This window comes from Camellia sinensis, chromosome 2 (genome assembly GCF_055761805.1).
Source record: "Camellia sinensis isolate YWXY chromosome 2, ASM5576180v1, whole genome shotgun sequence".
Lineage (NCBI taxonomy): Eukaryota > Viridiplantae > Streptophyta > Magnoliopsida > Ericales > Theaceae > Camellia > Camellia sinensis.
This window is the reverse complement of record NC_138962.1, coordinates 165,390,620-165,407,209: the sequence shown is the minus strand read 5'-3', so window position 1 is coordinate 165,407,209 and position 16,590 is coordinate 165,390,620. Positions and strand designations below refer to the sequence as shown.

The 16,590-nt window shown below is 25.9% G+C and overlaps 1 protein-coding gene across 1 annotated transcript in view; it reads left to right on the top strand.

Moving 5' to 3' along the window:
- The first annotated feature begins 209 nt into the window (after positions 1 to 209).
- Positions 210 to 16,590, top strand: part of LOC114270475 (beta-glucosidase 12) — a 33,850-nt gene continuing 17,469 nt past the window's right edge. The window contains exons 1-3 of the mRNA XM_028211995.2: positions 210 to 609; positions 881 to 950; positions 16,474 to 16,532. Coding sequence (XP_028067796.2) covers positions 451 to 609; positions 881 to 950; positions 16,474 to 16,532 — 288 coding nt within the window. The 5' untranslated portion in view covers positions 210 to 450. The remainder of the gene's footprint in view (positions 610 to 880; positions 951 to 16,473; positions 16,533 to 16,590) is intronic.

The following is a 16,590-nucleotide window of genomic DNA, read 5'->3' as shown; positions in this document are numbered from 1 at the left end:
TTGTTTAATAATACTACAAACTTAAAAAGTTTATCTAAAAAATACCTAAAAACATTATTATGCAGTGGAGATTCATTTTTTACACGAACCTTACAATGTCCACTTTTAATCAGCGCCACACAATTCAATTCTTGGTACAAAGATGAAAATGAATTCTGACTTCGTGGACTTAATCTTTTCTTTCTATATAAGATTAATCTTTCTTAGGGTTGTTTTAAAAAGATTATTAAAAATTACTTTTTAACTGTTTTTAACTTTTTTATGAGGAAGAAAAGTGGGTTAAAAATTTAAAAATGACTTTTAATCCACTTCTTAAAATTAGCCTTAATTAGATGCGCAGGTAAAAAACTTAATAAATAAGTAAGTCATTGGTTATCCATGTTGTGCATTCTATTTAAAGGGGGGTTATAGGGAGAAGTTTGAAAAGAAGCAGCCAAGTAGAGGTAGGCAATGATGGCAGTGAAAGGGTCAGTTGTAGTGGGAGTGTTAGCAATTGTTGCGTATGCATTTGTTGTAAGTGAGGTTGCCATAGCAGCTCAAATCTCCTCCTTCAACAGAACCAGCTTTCCTGATGGTTTTGTCTTTGGAGCTGCCTCTTCTGCCTACCAGGTACAACACTTACTGTATCCTTGCTCTTCCTCATTGTCTTCATTTTTGTCCTGCAAAATGTAGGAGATTACGAGGGTTTCAAATATCAGCTGTTACGTTTCGTATTATCTGTTATTTATCGAGATTTTAGACTTTTGGTATCGTTTTTCATCAGTATATCAATTAATATTGCCTGTATTGATCTATATATTACCATATCGCGGATACTGATTATCAAAATGCACAAGATTTTATGGCAATGTGTTTGTGTGGGTATGGTTTGGTTTTGTAGTTTGAAGGTGCTGCCAGGGAAGGTGGGAAAGGCCCCAATATTTGGGATACCTTCACTCATGAGTTTCCAGGTCTCTCTCTCTCTCTCTCTCTCTCTGCATATATGTATTGATTGCGTTTGGGTGCATATTTGGATTAAGTTTTTTTGGAAATTTAGCTAAAACTCCTTTATTAAATTCTTGTTTGGTGAAAGAACAATTTAATTTATTTTTTCATAAATCTCTTAAAGAGAAAATATATAATTGAGTAAGGATAAAGTAAAATATATATATATATATATATTTTTAGACAATATTGTCAAACGAATATAACAGAGTAATATCTTACTATCAAACAGAATAACTGTCAAATAAAGTAACATTTTACTATGAGACAGAGTAACATATTACTGTCAAACAGAGTAACATATTATTGTTACTATTTATATCAATTTCAACGGTAATAACTTTTTTTTTTAAAGAATTTCATAATCAACATAGATCTTATTTGATAGATCTTGATGAAAGTCTTTTAAAAATACTAATTTTATTAAAAATCGACATGTGCATAAAAAATTATATTATTTTAAAATTTAATATTTTGATAATAATAATATGTGTTGGAATTTTTTTTCAAAAAAAATGTGTGCTTATCCTTAATACATTAAAAATTTATTTTGAGGAGTTTTGATCAAATTTTCCTAATTATTTCCATATATATATATATATATATATTGCGCCCTAGTTTTTATGGATTCCACCTTTTAAGGGCTGGTTTGGCATAGTCTATTAAAGACAAAAAATTAAAAAGTTATCATTATTTACAACCCAAAAAATATATATATAAAAATAATAAATTTATACAAAAAAAAAATTAAAAAATACAAGTCAAGTTCAACTTTGTAATGAAGTGATGGTGTTGTCTCCAAATTGCAGTGATGGTACAAACAATCAAGTGGATGCACTTCTCATGTCATAATACATAGGACAATGCTGTTAGGTCTGTGGGGGTTCATTATGGGTCTCGTTATGATAATTTGAACTGTTCAATATATAGAACTCGCCGAATACTATATACTTGTAAAAAATCACAATGATCGGATATCGATAATTATATGATCAAATCAGTTTTATATCAAAAAAATAGACGGTGAACAAATTAATAGTTGACAAAAAACTAATCCGATCAAATAGTTATCGATATTCGATCAATATGATTTTTTACAAACATATAGTACTAGATGAGTTCTACGTATTCAACAGTTTCGATTATCAAAACGGGACCCGTAGTAGCCCCCATGGGCCCAACATTACCGGTGAAGCCTCATCCTATATACATATATGTTCTAAAGTTATCACCATTTTGAAAGCAATCCTTGTTGTTCTTCAATCAGCCCTGTCAGTGCACATAGGATAGAGGGGTAATAACGTAATTTTGTCATTTTATACAATATTTTAATTTATATTTTTGTCGTAAAAAAATCAAAAAATTATTTTAAATAACCATCTTTTATTCCTTTATTTTTTTCATTCAAAAAATTAAAAGAATACTCAAACAACTCCTAAGTTCTCTATCTTCTACGTTATTCGTAGAGGTAGAGATTGAGAAGTGCCATAGAATAGAATAACAGGTAAATTATAAATGCAACTCATAAGATTTGATTAAAATATAAATTATTCTTCGTAATTTTAAAAATTATATCTTACTCTTTCAAATTTTAATGAAATAACAAATTACATATTTTATTAAAAAATTATTAAGTCAATTAATAATTTTTAATAATATTATAAATATATTTCAATTAATAATTTTGATAATTTTATTATTATATAATTGAGTAGCTGGGAGTTTTATATTTCTGTCAGTTTTTTTAAATAAAATTTTTTGATAATGACGTATTTGTAATTTTCATAATTACAACAGACAATTTGTATTCTAAACAAATATAATAAAATGTATTTGTAATATACCCTAGAATAATTAAGGGTGCCACAGCTGGAGTCTGATCATCTCTATTTAAAAAAGAAAATAAAAAAAAAATTCAGATCTTGTAAAATTAATATTTATTGTATTCTTTTTTTCCTTTTTCTTTTTTTTAAATATCTGTTAGGTTCCATTTGGAATGCTTGCAATTGTTTGGTGGTTTGCTAAATGTTTTTGTTCTTACCACTAAGGCATCATTTGGGAAGTTAGATTTGAGATTTTTTTTGATTAAAATAATCACAAAAAAATAAAATAAACTTTTTAGCCTAATAAGACGAAATATCACATCCAATTCATAATCATTTCGTTCTTTCTCTCATAAAAGTTAAAAAAGTCAAAAAGTCCATCTCAAACAAAGTTTTTTAGCCCCAGGCTAAAATAATTAAAAAGTCAAAAAACCAACCTACATTCCAAACGAACCCTAACAGGCTTTCCGTTAGTTTCTATTTTCACCTTGTAATATTTTATTATCCTAATATAAAATTCAGATCTTGTAAAATTAAAATTTACAGTATTTTATAAATTCAGTTTTTAATTGGTTTATATAAATGTTTAGACAATGACCTAGTGTAAGTGCATATATTCATATATTTTTTTCTTGTTTCAATTTATACGTTCAGAACTTGGCTTGCCTCTAGTCTCATTTTTTGACGAGAGGATCTAGTTTTTATGAATGTGGGCTCATTTTGAATTTATTTTAGTGATTCAAATCACTTAACTTGTAAAACTCATTGAATAGGTTACGGATACAGAAATTCAAGATGAATCAATTTCAGTACCTACATGAATAATTTATACTTGTATAAAAAATTGACTATTTAATTTTAAAATCATATTTAGACACCCAATTATTAAAGAAAAATGCACTTTAATGATATAGTTTTTTGATAATTGATCGATTTGATTTTTTCCATTAATAATTTTCGCAACGAGTTTAATAATTTGAAAAATCCGACCACCCAGACAATACCAAAGTAAGCCCACATTCACTAAGCTGCGCCCTCTAGTTAAAAAATGGGATTGGAGGCAAGCTCGCTCTATTGCTTTATATCATTAAAAGTAAAAAATCATATATATATATATATATAAATTTAAAATCCTCCTAAACCCTTGTTTATTTTTAAATTTTAAAATAAATATTTATTAATGTGTCTGTTTCTCCTCCTCTCTGTGTGTTGCAGTCTAAGCAAACTATTTGGTACAATGTTTCTTACTTATTAAATAACTTAAATAAGTTGGAAAAAATATATATATAATCATCTAGAAGTTGAGAGGATATTTTTAACTTCTATTTTCTAATTATTAATTTTTTATTTATAATAATCTGTGCAAAACAAGCTCTTTTTCTTCCTTCTAAATCATTGAATTCCATCTAATTGGATCTTTTGTTTTCATTATGTATGACTATCTATATAAAATTATCTCAAAGAGTTTGAAAAAGTGTTTTTGTTTTTTTTTTTTCCTCTACAATTCTCATTCACAAATTCAAGATCTTAAGCAAATATCATCCACAGAAACGGCTACTATTAAAGTGTACTATGTTTGATTTATTTGGTTTGGGATAAGAGTTTCCTAAAATTCAAAGATTCCCTAATCATATGAGCTACTATACAAGACATATGCCCCGTTTGGTAAAGTTGTAGAAAAGTGATTATAACTTATAATCTAAAAATTTATAGTTTATAACTGTGAACATAAGCTGATTTTTTACTTATAAATTAAGCTTCTTCTCCCCCACTCAAAGAATAAATTGATTTTTGACTTACAAAAAGTTATAAGTTGTATTGTTAAGCTGAACCAAACACATCAAAATAGCTTAAATTAAGTTAAAAACTAAAATAAATTAGATATAAACTCTACCAAACAGGGCCATAAAAACACCATATAACCAAACAAAATAATGTTCATTTTTTGTTCAAGACAAGATCTCCGTTAAAGTCTTACCTCCGTGACTCTAATTTTGTCTCTTTCTTTTTAGAGACATGATAATTTATTTGGAAGAGCGGCAAGCCATTCATTATTAATATTAAAGTGCACATGTAACGTAGATTAAATTAGAAATAATAGACTATAGTTTAGAAGTCAAGTCATGTCCTATACCATCACAAAAATAAATAAATAATTATTACTATATATTTACCATATCTCTAAAACTCTACTGCATATATGAATTTTCTACATTGAATATGACTATTTTACTTTACAAGAGAAGCTTATTGAAAATAATAATAGATATAGGATAATGCCAAAAGAGTTTTAAAATGGGTGTACTAGGTGCAATTTATGACCACAAATGCAATAAGTTAGCTCACAAAAGTCATAAATCAATTTTATAAGAGTTTTATAACTAAAAAAAATAAAAAATAAATTATAACTAAACACCAAGTTAACAATTGAACAAACCTACAATTGCTTCAAGGCTTGGGATATCTGGCCTGTATGAATTTGACCTTGTCATCTCTTAGATGGTAAACCTTTTGATTGCCTCTCATCCCATTAAGCCAAACCCCTTTGGGTTACATCATTATTTTTCTTGTGGATAAGTAATTGTTAAATACTCAAATCCTAGTGATTATTTTGTTCAGTTTAGTTTTTTAAAATTAATTTTTTGTATTTTTGATCTTTAGAAAAAAAAATATTTTGAATATATATATATTAAGAACTCGTTTGTCAACTATACATTTTAACCAAAAAGTCACTATAAGTTGTCTCATCACTCTCTATTTTTCTGTACATCTTTTCTTAAAATATCAAAAATTTACTAAAATAGTTTGTTCCCAAACGAGACTTAAATATAAAAAATACAAAACTATATATATATATATATTTCTATTAAACCTAATCTAGATGCAATCAAAAATTTTTTTTTTTTAAACTTCTTTAAGCTCTTCCAACTTGGGTGTTCATTGCTCAAAAAACCAAGAAAAGGAAACATAAAAAAATAAAAAATAAATGTAAATATAAATACAAATACAAACAAACAAATATCCTTTTTTCCCATTTATAATGTCATTTCTCTTTTACTTCTTTTATCAGCAAAGAAAATAACATTTTATTAATCATAATAAAACGTTTACATGCAAAACTTCCGTTTCTAATTGTACATAAAAACAATGTTCAAAAAAAAAAAAAAAAAAATGTACATAAGAACATATATTAAAAAATAATAAAGTTATATTCTTCAAAAGCATATCTTAAAAAATACACATAATTTGAAATATCTAAATGAGATTTTTTTTTTTTTTTTGGGTTACATTGAAATTCTCTAAATTATTGCGAAGTATCATTTTAATTCCTTAAATTATAAAAATATATAAATGAACTTCCTAAACTATTGAAAAGTATTATTTTACCTCTTAAACTATGAAAACAAAAATAATAAGAGAAGTTAGGTGGTGTTTGGCAAGTGGGTTGGGGCTAAAATAGCCACAAAAGACAAAACAGGCTATTTTAGCCACAACAAACAAAATATCACATTCAACCCATAATCATTACACTCTCCTCTCACAAAAAAAAGCCAAAAAGCCAAAAAGCTAAAAAGCCCTTCCCAAACCAAGCTTTTTAGCCCAAGCTAAAATAGCCAAAAAAGTCAAAAAGTCAAAAAGCCAACCCACTTCCCAAACGGAGGCTTAATAGGGGATCCAAGTACATTTTTATAATTATTATTGAACGTGTTTCACTTTGACTCGTTTTAATAGGGATCCAAATGGAACATTTTGGCCTTGTTTGGTCTGATTTTCAAAACACAGTTTTTGAAAAAAAAATTCAAAATTTTGTTTTCAAAAAATTTTCAAAATCACTTTCTCTCTCTTACACATCAATCAATCACTTTTTCTCTATTCTCTCTCATTCTCAATCACTTTTTCTCTCACACATATCTACTCAACTACAATAAAATATCAAATCATTTCAAACTCTCAAACTCCAAAACTATTTTCAAAATATACAACCAAACAAACAAAAAAAAAATTCTAAACTTTATTTTCAATTTTTTTTTTAAAAATTTATCTCAAAACACAAATCAAATACACTATTTATACTTTAAGAATCTATTTATACGCTTTTAAGTCTAGTAGCAAAGTGATACTTTTTAACAATTTAAAAAATCTATTTATATACTTTTATAATTTAAGAGATTAAAATAATACTTTTCAATAATTTAAGAGATTTTTATATGGATAACCTTGTTTTTTCCAAGTAACTTACACCACACTAATTGAACATTTTCACGCTACAAATTTGGAGAAAAAAAAAAGAAAAATGTTTGAGGGCCACAAAATCAATGGTTTAAATGGCTTAAAACAGTCAAAACGACGTTGTTTTGCGTTGTTTTGACAATTTTGAACCATTGAAGTCACTAATTTTTTGACTCTCTACCATTGCTGAAAAAAAAAAAAAAAGTTTATAGTATATATATATATATAGAGAGAGAGAGAACATTTCTTCTCGGAGAAAAGACAGATCATAAAGTCTCCCTAACATTGTCGGAGGGTCGGGGAGCTGGCGTGACCCATTGGCTATGGCCATGGTACGGTGTCCACATATTTTCAGACTTTTATTTTGACGGTGTTTTTGAGAAATTGGTAAAAAATTAATTTTTAAATTTTTTTAATAACTTTTTTAATAAAAAAATTAGGTTCTTTTTGAGTAAAAAAGTTAACTTTTTTAGTTAAAAAATTAAAAAATCAAAAAAAATAACTTTTTAATACATTTAATGCAGAAATAATGTGGTATATAACTTGGAGGAACTCAGATTTTTGTCATATTTTTATGACAGAAATGATATATCTTTTTAATTGAAAAATTCTATACAAAGTTCAAATGACTTGATAATAATAAATAATATAAAAAAAATAACAATAACATGACACAAACATCTAATCATTATTGCGTTCACCCACTATTAAAACTCTCTTCTTTCCCAATCTTTTTTTCATTTTTATGGTCTACTATCTTTAAAAAATGAACTACTTTGCAGACCCATTATAGTAACAAGTCACTTTCTCTAGTTCCATTTGTAAAGAAAATATTAATGGCTCCTTTTTTTTTGCCCAAAAAACAAAAAATAAAAGCAATTTATTAACAAAATTTATTTTTAGAGATAATGACCTTATTTGGTTTGTCCTTGAGAGACAATTTTTGAAAAAAAAAATAAATTGAGTTGTTTTATCTTATTATTTTAGTAAGCTATATTTCTTTTTTGGGTAAACTATATTATCATCTCACGAGATTTGAAGAAGATATAAATATTTTCATAGTTTTGTTATAATTATACTTTAGGGACTTACTTTTTTAGCCAATTAGTCAAAAAGTTACTAAATTAATCAAAAAATCAACAATTCATACCAAAAAGTCAAAGATTCTCTTTTCTCTCTACTTTTTGCACATCTTTTCGTAATTAGTCAAAAAGTCATCCCAAACATATAAGTTTTTTTTACCTACCTTTTTAGCCAAATAGCTAAAAAGTTACTAAATTAACCTGTTCCCAAACGAGGTCTTACTTTTATTTTATTAGACTAAAGCGATTGGAATTAATGCAGATGGTATAAAAGCTCAAATATAAACAACATATAATATACATTTCAATGCAAAAGAAATAATATATTTTTTCTATTGATTTAATTAACGAATTATTAATAAAAAAAATGACTGAAGTATTATATGGATTAAAACTTTAAAACAATTCAATATAATTATATCAAACTTAAGAGATTTATCGCATTTTATCAAACCACATAGAAGGTCAGTGTATTTTACTCTCTTTTTCTAAAATCATTTAAGAGTTATTTTAGTTATCAAGCTTATTAATGTGTTTCATGTCTATAACTAAAAATAATTTTAAAAATTTTAATGTTTATCTAATCTTTTACGCAATGGCGACTTTAGAAATTTTCATGAGTGGTGTCATTTCAATATTTTTTTAGTATTATTTTCAATATTTTCTTGATGAAAAACAATTAAAAAATTGAAAATACTTGTCATTAAAAAAATTATAAATAAGGGTAAATTGCAAGGTTGGTCCCTCTAAGAAATTTCATTTTGAATATTGAAGTTTTAATTTAAACCTTACATTTTTAGTTTTTTCGTAATGTGATTCTTTCGTCCCTTGTAATTAGAATTTTAAACAGAAAAAATACCACGTACAACTCGCATGGAATTTTTAGCAATTTTCACACGGGAAAAAATGAATAAATTGCATTGGTGATTCCTATGATTTTTTTTTATTTCTGCACCGGTCCTTCTAGTTTTTCACTAGTTGTTTTTCTATTCAAAATGTAAGTAGCGCATGATGGAATAATAATATTGCAATAAAACTAAAAGTATAGAGTTCAAATTATTCAAATTAAAATTAAAATTCAATAATAAAAAACTTGTAAGATTTATTAGTTTATATAGGCATTACTCCAAATAATATGACATAGTATTATAAAAACTAAATAATTTTGTTTTTTATACAAGTTATGCTTTATTTGGTCTACTGGATTGAGATGGAATGGAAATGAAATTATCATTCCTTAAGTTTCTCTATGAAATCATTATTCTTTTACAATAATAAATGGTGATTCTATTTAAAGTGTATTTTTAATTATTTTTTAATCAACTAAACATGTGAATAAATATTTTAATGAAATAATTATTTCATTCCAATAAACCAAACATTACTAAAGACATAGTTTGGGAAGTTGGTTTTGGTGGGTTATGGGCTAAAATAGTCACAAAAAATAAAATAGTCTATTTTAGCCACAAAAAATAAAACATCAAATCCAACCCATAATTATTATACTTCACTCTCATAAAAAAAGTCAAAAAAGTCAAAAAGTCAAAAAATCCTTTCAGGCTTTTTAGCCCCAAGCTAAAATAACTAAAAAGTCAAAAAATTAAAAAGTCAATCCACTTCTCAAACGGAGGCTAAAAGATTTTAAGAATTCTCAAGAAACACAGGGTTCAAAGAATAAAATAAGAGGGTTCATTCACAACATTTCTGACTTTTATTGGTAAAACTTCACGTATCTAATAATCATTTTGCAAATTTTAGTGGGTTCACATCAGCCCTCTCTGTTCAACAAGAGGGTTCATTCACAACATTTCTGACTTTTATTGGTAAAACTTCACGTATCTAATAATCATTTTGCAAATTTTAGTGGGTTCACATCAGCCCTCTCTGTTCAACAAGAGGGTTCATTCACAACATTTCTGACTTTTATTGGTAAAACTTCACGTATCTAATAATCATTTTGCAAATTTTAGTGGGTTCACATGAGCCCTCTCTGTTCAACGTGCAGTCGCCCTGCTTTTACGTGTATTAATAGACAAGACTTGGTTATTGCGAAGAAATCACCGACTAATCAAACCAACTTTTGTGGCATACAAACGACAACCAATCACGTGAGAATCATTTTATCTTTATTAGCATTTTCTTAATGTTTACATATGGAGAAATTTTATTTAAAAATATCAATTTATAACTCATATTTATTATGTACATTGACTTTACACTACACTAAGGGATTGCTTAGGGTGTCTTAAATAAGTGTATTTTTTTTTTAGACTAAAAAATTGAGGAAAAAAATATGGTTGTTTGGATTAACTTTTTAACTTTTTATGAAAAAATGTATATTAAAAAATTATATAAATTAGTGTGTAGGGAAAAATTAGGATTGAGAGTTGTGCAGCCGTAATTTTTGACTTTTTGTGAATAGTGATAACTTTTTAACTTTTTGAATAACTTTTTGATTTTTTTGACAACTTTCTAAACTTGACCTAATTTCATTTTCAGCACAAGTACAAATTTAAGACAACTTTCTGAGTTCATAGGATGCACAACTATTTACTTGGGAAAATTATCATTCAGTGTTAATTTATAAAAATTATTAAACATCAATAAAAAAAATTTATAATTATAATTTATAATATTTATTATTTTTTTGTAATTAATTTTTTCTAATTTTTACTAACAAGTTATTACCCCTAAGCGAAATTCTACATATACATCTTTACCATATGTGATCTTAAATTATATTATTTTCTTCTTTAATTGTAATTTTTTTTGTTTTTTCTTTTTTTTACTTATAACTCAAAAAATATATAATTATTTTATTTTAAAATGTATACCACACCTACCCTTGCCATAGTCCTTCCCGTAAATGCCAAACCAAAGAAGCATTTCCCTTTTAAAATTTAGTTGGATGGACCATAGTAATTGGAAGGACCCCAAATCAAGTAATCAATGCGAGTGTTTGAGAAGATGTTGAGTTCGTTTGGTTTGTATTTCTGAAAAAATTTTGGAAAATTTTTTCTACAAATAAGTTTTTAAAAGTAATCAAACCAAATAAATTTTCTCAAAAAAATTTCTCAAAACCTGTGAACCAAACAAGTTTTCCAAACAAATCTCTCTCTCACACACATCAAATCAATCACTTTTTCCAAAACTCTCTCTCAAAATAATTTTTCACAACATCTTTTGAAAAAAACCAAACCAAACAACTTTTCGTACTTTTTATCTCTAAAACACATCTCTCAAACACAAACCAAACATACCCGTTATTTTAGTAAGTTTTTTTAGTTTTTGATTATTTTAAGAGGTTAAATATTTTGTGTTTTAGAAGATAGTTAGATTTTTTTATAATTGATGTGATGTTTGTGAGAGATAAAGTGAAATGATTATGGATTTGATGTGATATTTTATCTGAATTTATTTATTTATTTATGTTTTTTAATCAGTTTTGTCTTTTAGTATTTTTTTAGCAAAAAAACAAAATAAAAAACACTTCCCAAACACTACCTTGGGAAGATGTTTTTTTAATTTTTTTGGTTAAAATAGTATTAAAAGAAAAAATAGGTTAAAATGGTTAATAAGATAAAATATTACATCAAATTCATAATTATTTTATTTTTTCTCTCACAAACATCACATTCAACTACAAAAAAAATTAACCTATCTTTCTAAATACAAAAATTTTAACCTTTTAAAATAATTAAAAATTAAAATAACTTACTAAAATAATAATTTCCCAAACACTCACAATAATGACTACCTTCAACGGAGTTCAAATTCTTTTCTGCCATTCTCTCCAACCCTTCCTCCGAGGGACGGTTCAGATTGGCCATGTCCCACCACAAACAATTTGCGGCCCAGATTAACAAAAAAAAAAAAAAAAAAAATCTCCCGACACTCTCTGTTTCTCTCTGTCTCCCACCCCTGACTCTCACACACACACACACACATCTCTTAATAAAAAATTATTTTAATCCTTTTAATTTTATTTTCATAATATATAAAATTTTAATTTTATAAAATTAATATCATTAAAAATTTACCTTTAAAATGAGATTAATATTAAATATATTTAATAAAAAATTAAAATAAATAAAAAGTAATTACTTTGTTTTGTTATGTTTTGAAATTATTATTTTTAAATATAAAAATTAATTTGATGAAATAAACACACAAAAGTCATATATTTTTGAAATTCTCAAAAACAATCTTCATTCAAAAAAATATATGAAAATAATTTATTTTAAAAGAAATAAAAAACACACAAATCCAATTTGTGCATAGGTACAAAACATATATTGGAGAGTTTTTAAAAGATGGTTAAAAGTTAATTTTTTGACTTTTTTATTTTTTTTGAAAAAAAAATGTGAGAAATGATGTAACTCAAAATGAGTTAAAAGCTGAGAAGTAAATTTTAACCTACTTCTCAAAAGAGGACACAACATGTCTTTTGTTTTCATATGATTTTTTTTAGAATGAAGATTGTTTTTGAAAATTTCAAAAATATATGATTTTTTTGTGTTTATTTCATCAAATTAATTTTTATGTTTAAAAAATAATAATTTCAAAGGATAACTAAACATAATAATTACTTTTTATTCATTTTAATTTTTTAAAATATATTTAATGTTAGTCTCATTTTAAAGATATATATTCATTGATATTAATTTTATAAAATTAAAATTATATATGTATTATAAAAATAAATTGAAAAAGATTAAAATATTTTTTTTAATTTTTTATTAGAGATAGAGTGTGTGTATGGAAGAGAGTGGTGGGAGACAAGGAGGAGTGTCAGGAGAATTTTTTTTAAAATTTTTTTGAAATCTGAACCACAAATTGTTTGGGTGGTGACTAGTCCAATCTGACCCGTCTCCCCGAGAAAGGATCGGAGAGAATGACAGGAAAAGATCCGAACTCCCTTCGACGTCCTCATTCATCCACACATTCATCCACAGCTAACATAGCTCATGTCATTTATTTAGGATTATTTGGGGTGTCTTAAATAAGTGTACTTTTTGTTTTTTTAGAAAAAAAAATTGAGACTGAAAATATAGATGTTTAGGTAAATTTTTTGACTTTTTATGAAAAAATATGTAATAAAAAATTGTAAAAATGAATTTGTAGAGAAAAATTCGAATTGAGAGTTGTGCAGCCGTAATTGTTGACTTTTAGTGAATAATGTTAACTTTTTAACTTTTTAAATAACTTTTGACTTTTTAACTTTTTTATAAGTTTTCAGACTTAGCTTTATTTCTATGTAGTACTTTTTTCCTATGTAGTACCTTTTTAACTTTAAGCTTTGTACTTTTTAGTCTGTTTGGTAAGATTTATTTTTAATTTATTTTAATTTTTAATTTAATTTAAGTAATTTTGATGTGTTTGGTTCAGCTTAATAATATAGTTTATCGTTTTTTATAAATCAAAAATCAATTTATTCTTTGAGTAGGGAAGAAAAAACTTAATTTATAAGTCAAAAATTAACTTATGTTCACAATTATAAGTTATAATCTATTAGACTATAAATTATAATTACTTTTTCACAATCTTACCAAACGAAATCTTTAACTTTTTAACTGAAGAGTGGTTAGTTAGCAAAGGCTGGGACTAGTCCTAGATTCAAAAAAAAATTGGATCAATTTTGGAAAAAGCTTCGGACCCTAGTAGGGTATTGGGGGTCGCGTGTGATTGGTCTAAAAAAAAAAAATTTGTTTTTTTTTTTAATGTTTTCCGCCAATCCCATGCTGCCACGTCATTAGGGATTGGAAGCACGGCTCGTCAACTTTTTAGGTGCAGTAGAGTTGATTAAGAGGGTTGTTTTAAGTAATTTTATTGTATTTGATGTGGGTTTAATATTTTTTTATTATGCGAGTCCAGAATTAAGCAAAATTTATTTTAGGAAGTCAGAACAAGTTCTCAAGTTATAATCTCCTAACTTAAAACGGATAACAGGATACCCTGATAATATCTACAAGGACGTTGCCTTAAACCAGCGGACGAATGAGAGGATTTTCCCTATAACGAAAATAAATAAATTAATAAAAGAAAAAAAACACTTTAAGCTTGGTCATTTCGAGTTTGTTCAATCAAAACACCGTTTACTTTGAGTAATGGTAGGAATCACAAATATTTTATCAAATATTTCACATAGGTGTAAGACCTATGTGAAATATTTCACACTCTACATGAGAATCACAGAGTGTGAGTCTCACAGTCATGTAAGATATTTGGTAGAATATTTAATAGTAAAACATTTGAGATTGCTAACATTTTTCTTTTACTTTATTAATCAAATGGAAAAATGCTATAGAAATTTTACATATTTTTGTCATTCATTTTGTTACATATTTTGTGATAAATCTTATATTTTTGGTTCTGAAATGATGTATTTTTGTTAAAATGTTACATATTTTGTATTTCAAAAATATCTCGTTAAAAATATATACTGTAATTTTATTTCTTAACCACAACTTAGGTGCTGTTTGGTGTAGCTGTTAAAACAGATTATAAATTATAGTTTAACAGATTATAGATTATGACTTTAATCAGAAGCTGTTAATCTGTTTGGTATAGTTGTTGGATTATAGATTTAAGTTGCTGTGTAGTGTTTGTTACATAAGCTGTGAAGTAGCTTTTTCAATTAATTTTTATTTTTTATTATTCACTATTTGTCTACATTTTTCATAAAAAATAATAATAATATTTTATAGTCCATTTGAGTCTTTTTCTATTTTTTAAAAAATAAAAAATAAAAAAATCTAAGAGTATAACCGTGAATTAACATGTCCACAGCAGAAGCTGACAATCAGAAGCAAGGGGTGAGCAGCTTCTCAGAATCAGCTTTTTTGACTTAAAATATGTTGTTAGAATCAGAAGCTGTTTGAAATAAGTTTAACCAAACAGTCCAAAATAACTTTTTAAAAGCCAGAAGCCATAAGCTAGCTCAAAAAAGTCCCACCAAACACCCCCTTATTGTGCATATATGCATCACACAATAAAAAAAACTTTCCTAATCAAATTTGTAGATCTTATTAGATTTGAGGCCCATTTTCGCAACTTTGGTTTTTTTTTTTTCTTTTTCTTTTTTTCAACTTTTTTTTGGGGGGGGTCACATCACTTCTCTATATTTTTACATATTTTTTCAAAAAAAATCAAAAAATTAACTTTTTAACCTACTTCCCAAAACAACCTGAATTTAAATGTACCTTAGAAAGAACAATCAAAGACATTATAATCTACATTAAAGATTTTTTTATTGTATATTGAGTATTTGATTTGATTTTTTTTTTTGATAGGTAAAAAATTATTTACAAATATAAAAAAAAATTTCAAACTTAATAATCAATTATATCAGAAAATCTAACAACATATAAAGAATTACATCAAAGTGAAAAATCAATCAGGTAGAAAGTAAATTCCAAAACATGTTTTTGGAAAAAAAAATCGAAAAACTTATTTAGTTGAATTTTTTTTTAAAAAAAATTCCAAAGTAACTTTTCTCTTTACTACACATCAATCAATCATTTTTTCTTTCTCCTTTATCATTCCCAATCATTTTTTCTCTCACACACATCTATTCAACTACACAAACATATCAAATCATTCCAAATTCTAAAACTCCGAAATTATTTTCAAAATATACAATCAAACAAATTTTTAAATTTTCTAAACTCTCTTAGAAAATAATTTTTGAAATAATATCTTAAAACACAAACCAAATATGTATCTTTTTTTGATCAGCCCAAATACGTATCTTTAATAGTGAATAAATGATTAATCTTTATTGTGGGGCAATCATTTACTTTTAATTAAAAAGGTTTTATTTTTTTTAAGTTATCATCTCAACTTAAGAGTGTATATTTGGATTTGGTAGACTTATTTTGAAACCGATTTTAATGATCCGAATCGTTCACTAACCCAATTGATTAAGGAAAATATGAGATTATGAATGTGTATTTTAAATATTTCTTATTTAATTATGATAAGGTCAATCATACCAAGATCCTTTAAGTTATTAGCAAATATAGTTCACCTCTTTTATTTATGAATTCGAAGATTATGATCTTTTCAATTATAAAAATTGTACAAATACTTCCTGAAGCAGGTAAAAGTTATGTGTTTTTTATAGGTATTTTTCTAAGGTGTATTTATTATAATTAAAATATACAAAATATACATGTTTATGGATTATGATTAAAATGGCTTTCAAGCCTTAGCCAAACCTATCGTTTTACAAGAATATCAATGATTTCATTTTATAAATTACTGCACATTTTAACTAAAGAGTATCAGATTCATTAACCAAATTAACAATGATTCAAACCTAAAAATGTTTTAATCTTGTGATGATATTACAGGTAAAATATCGAATGGTAGCACTGGAGATGTAGCTGATGACTTTTATCATCGTTACAAGGTATGCATTTGATAAATATATAAATATATTTCAAAATGACAATTGTGGTATACAGATC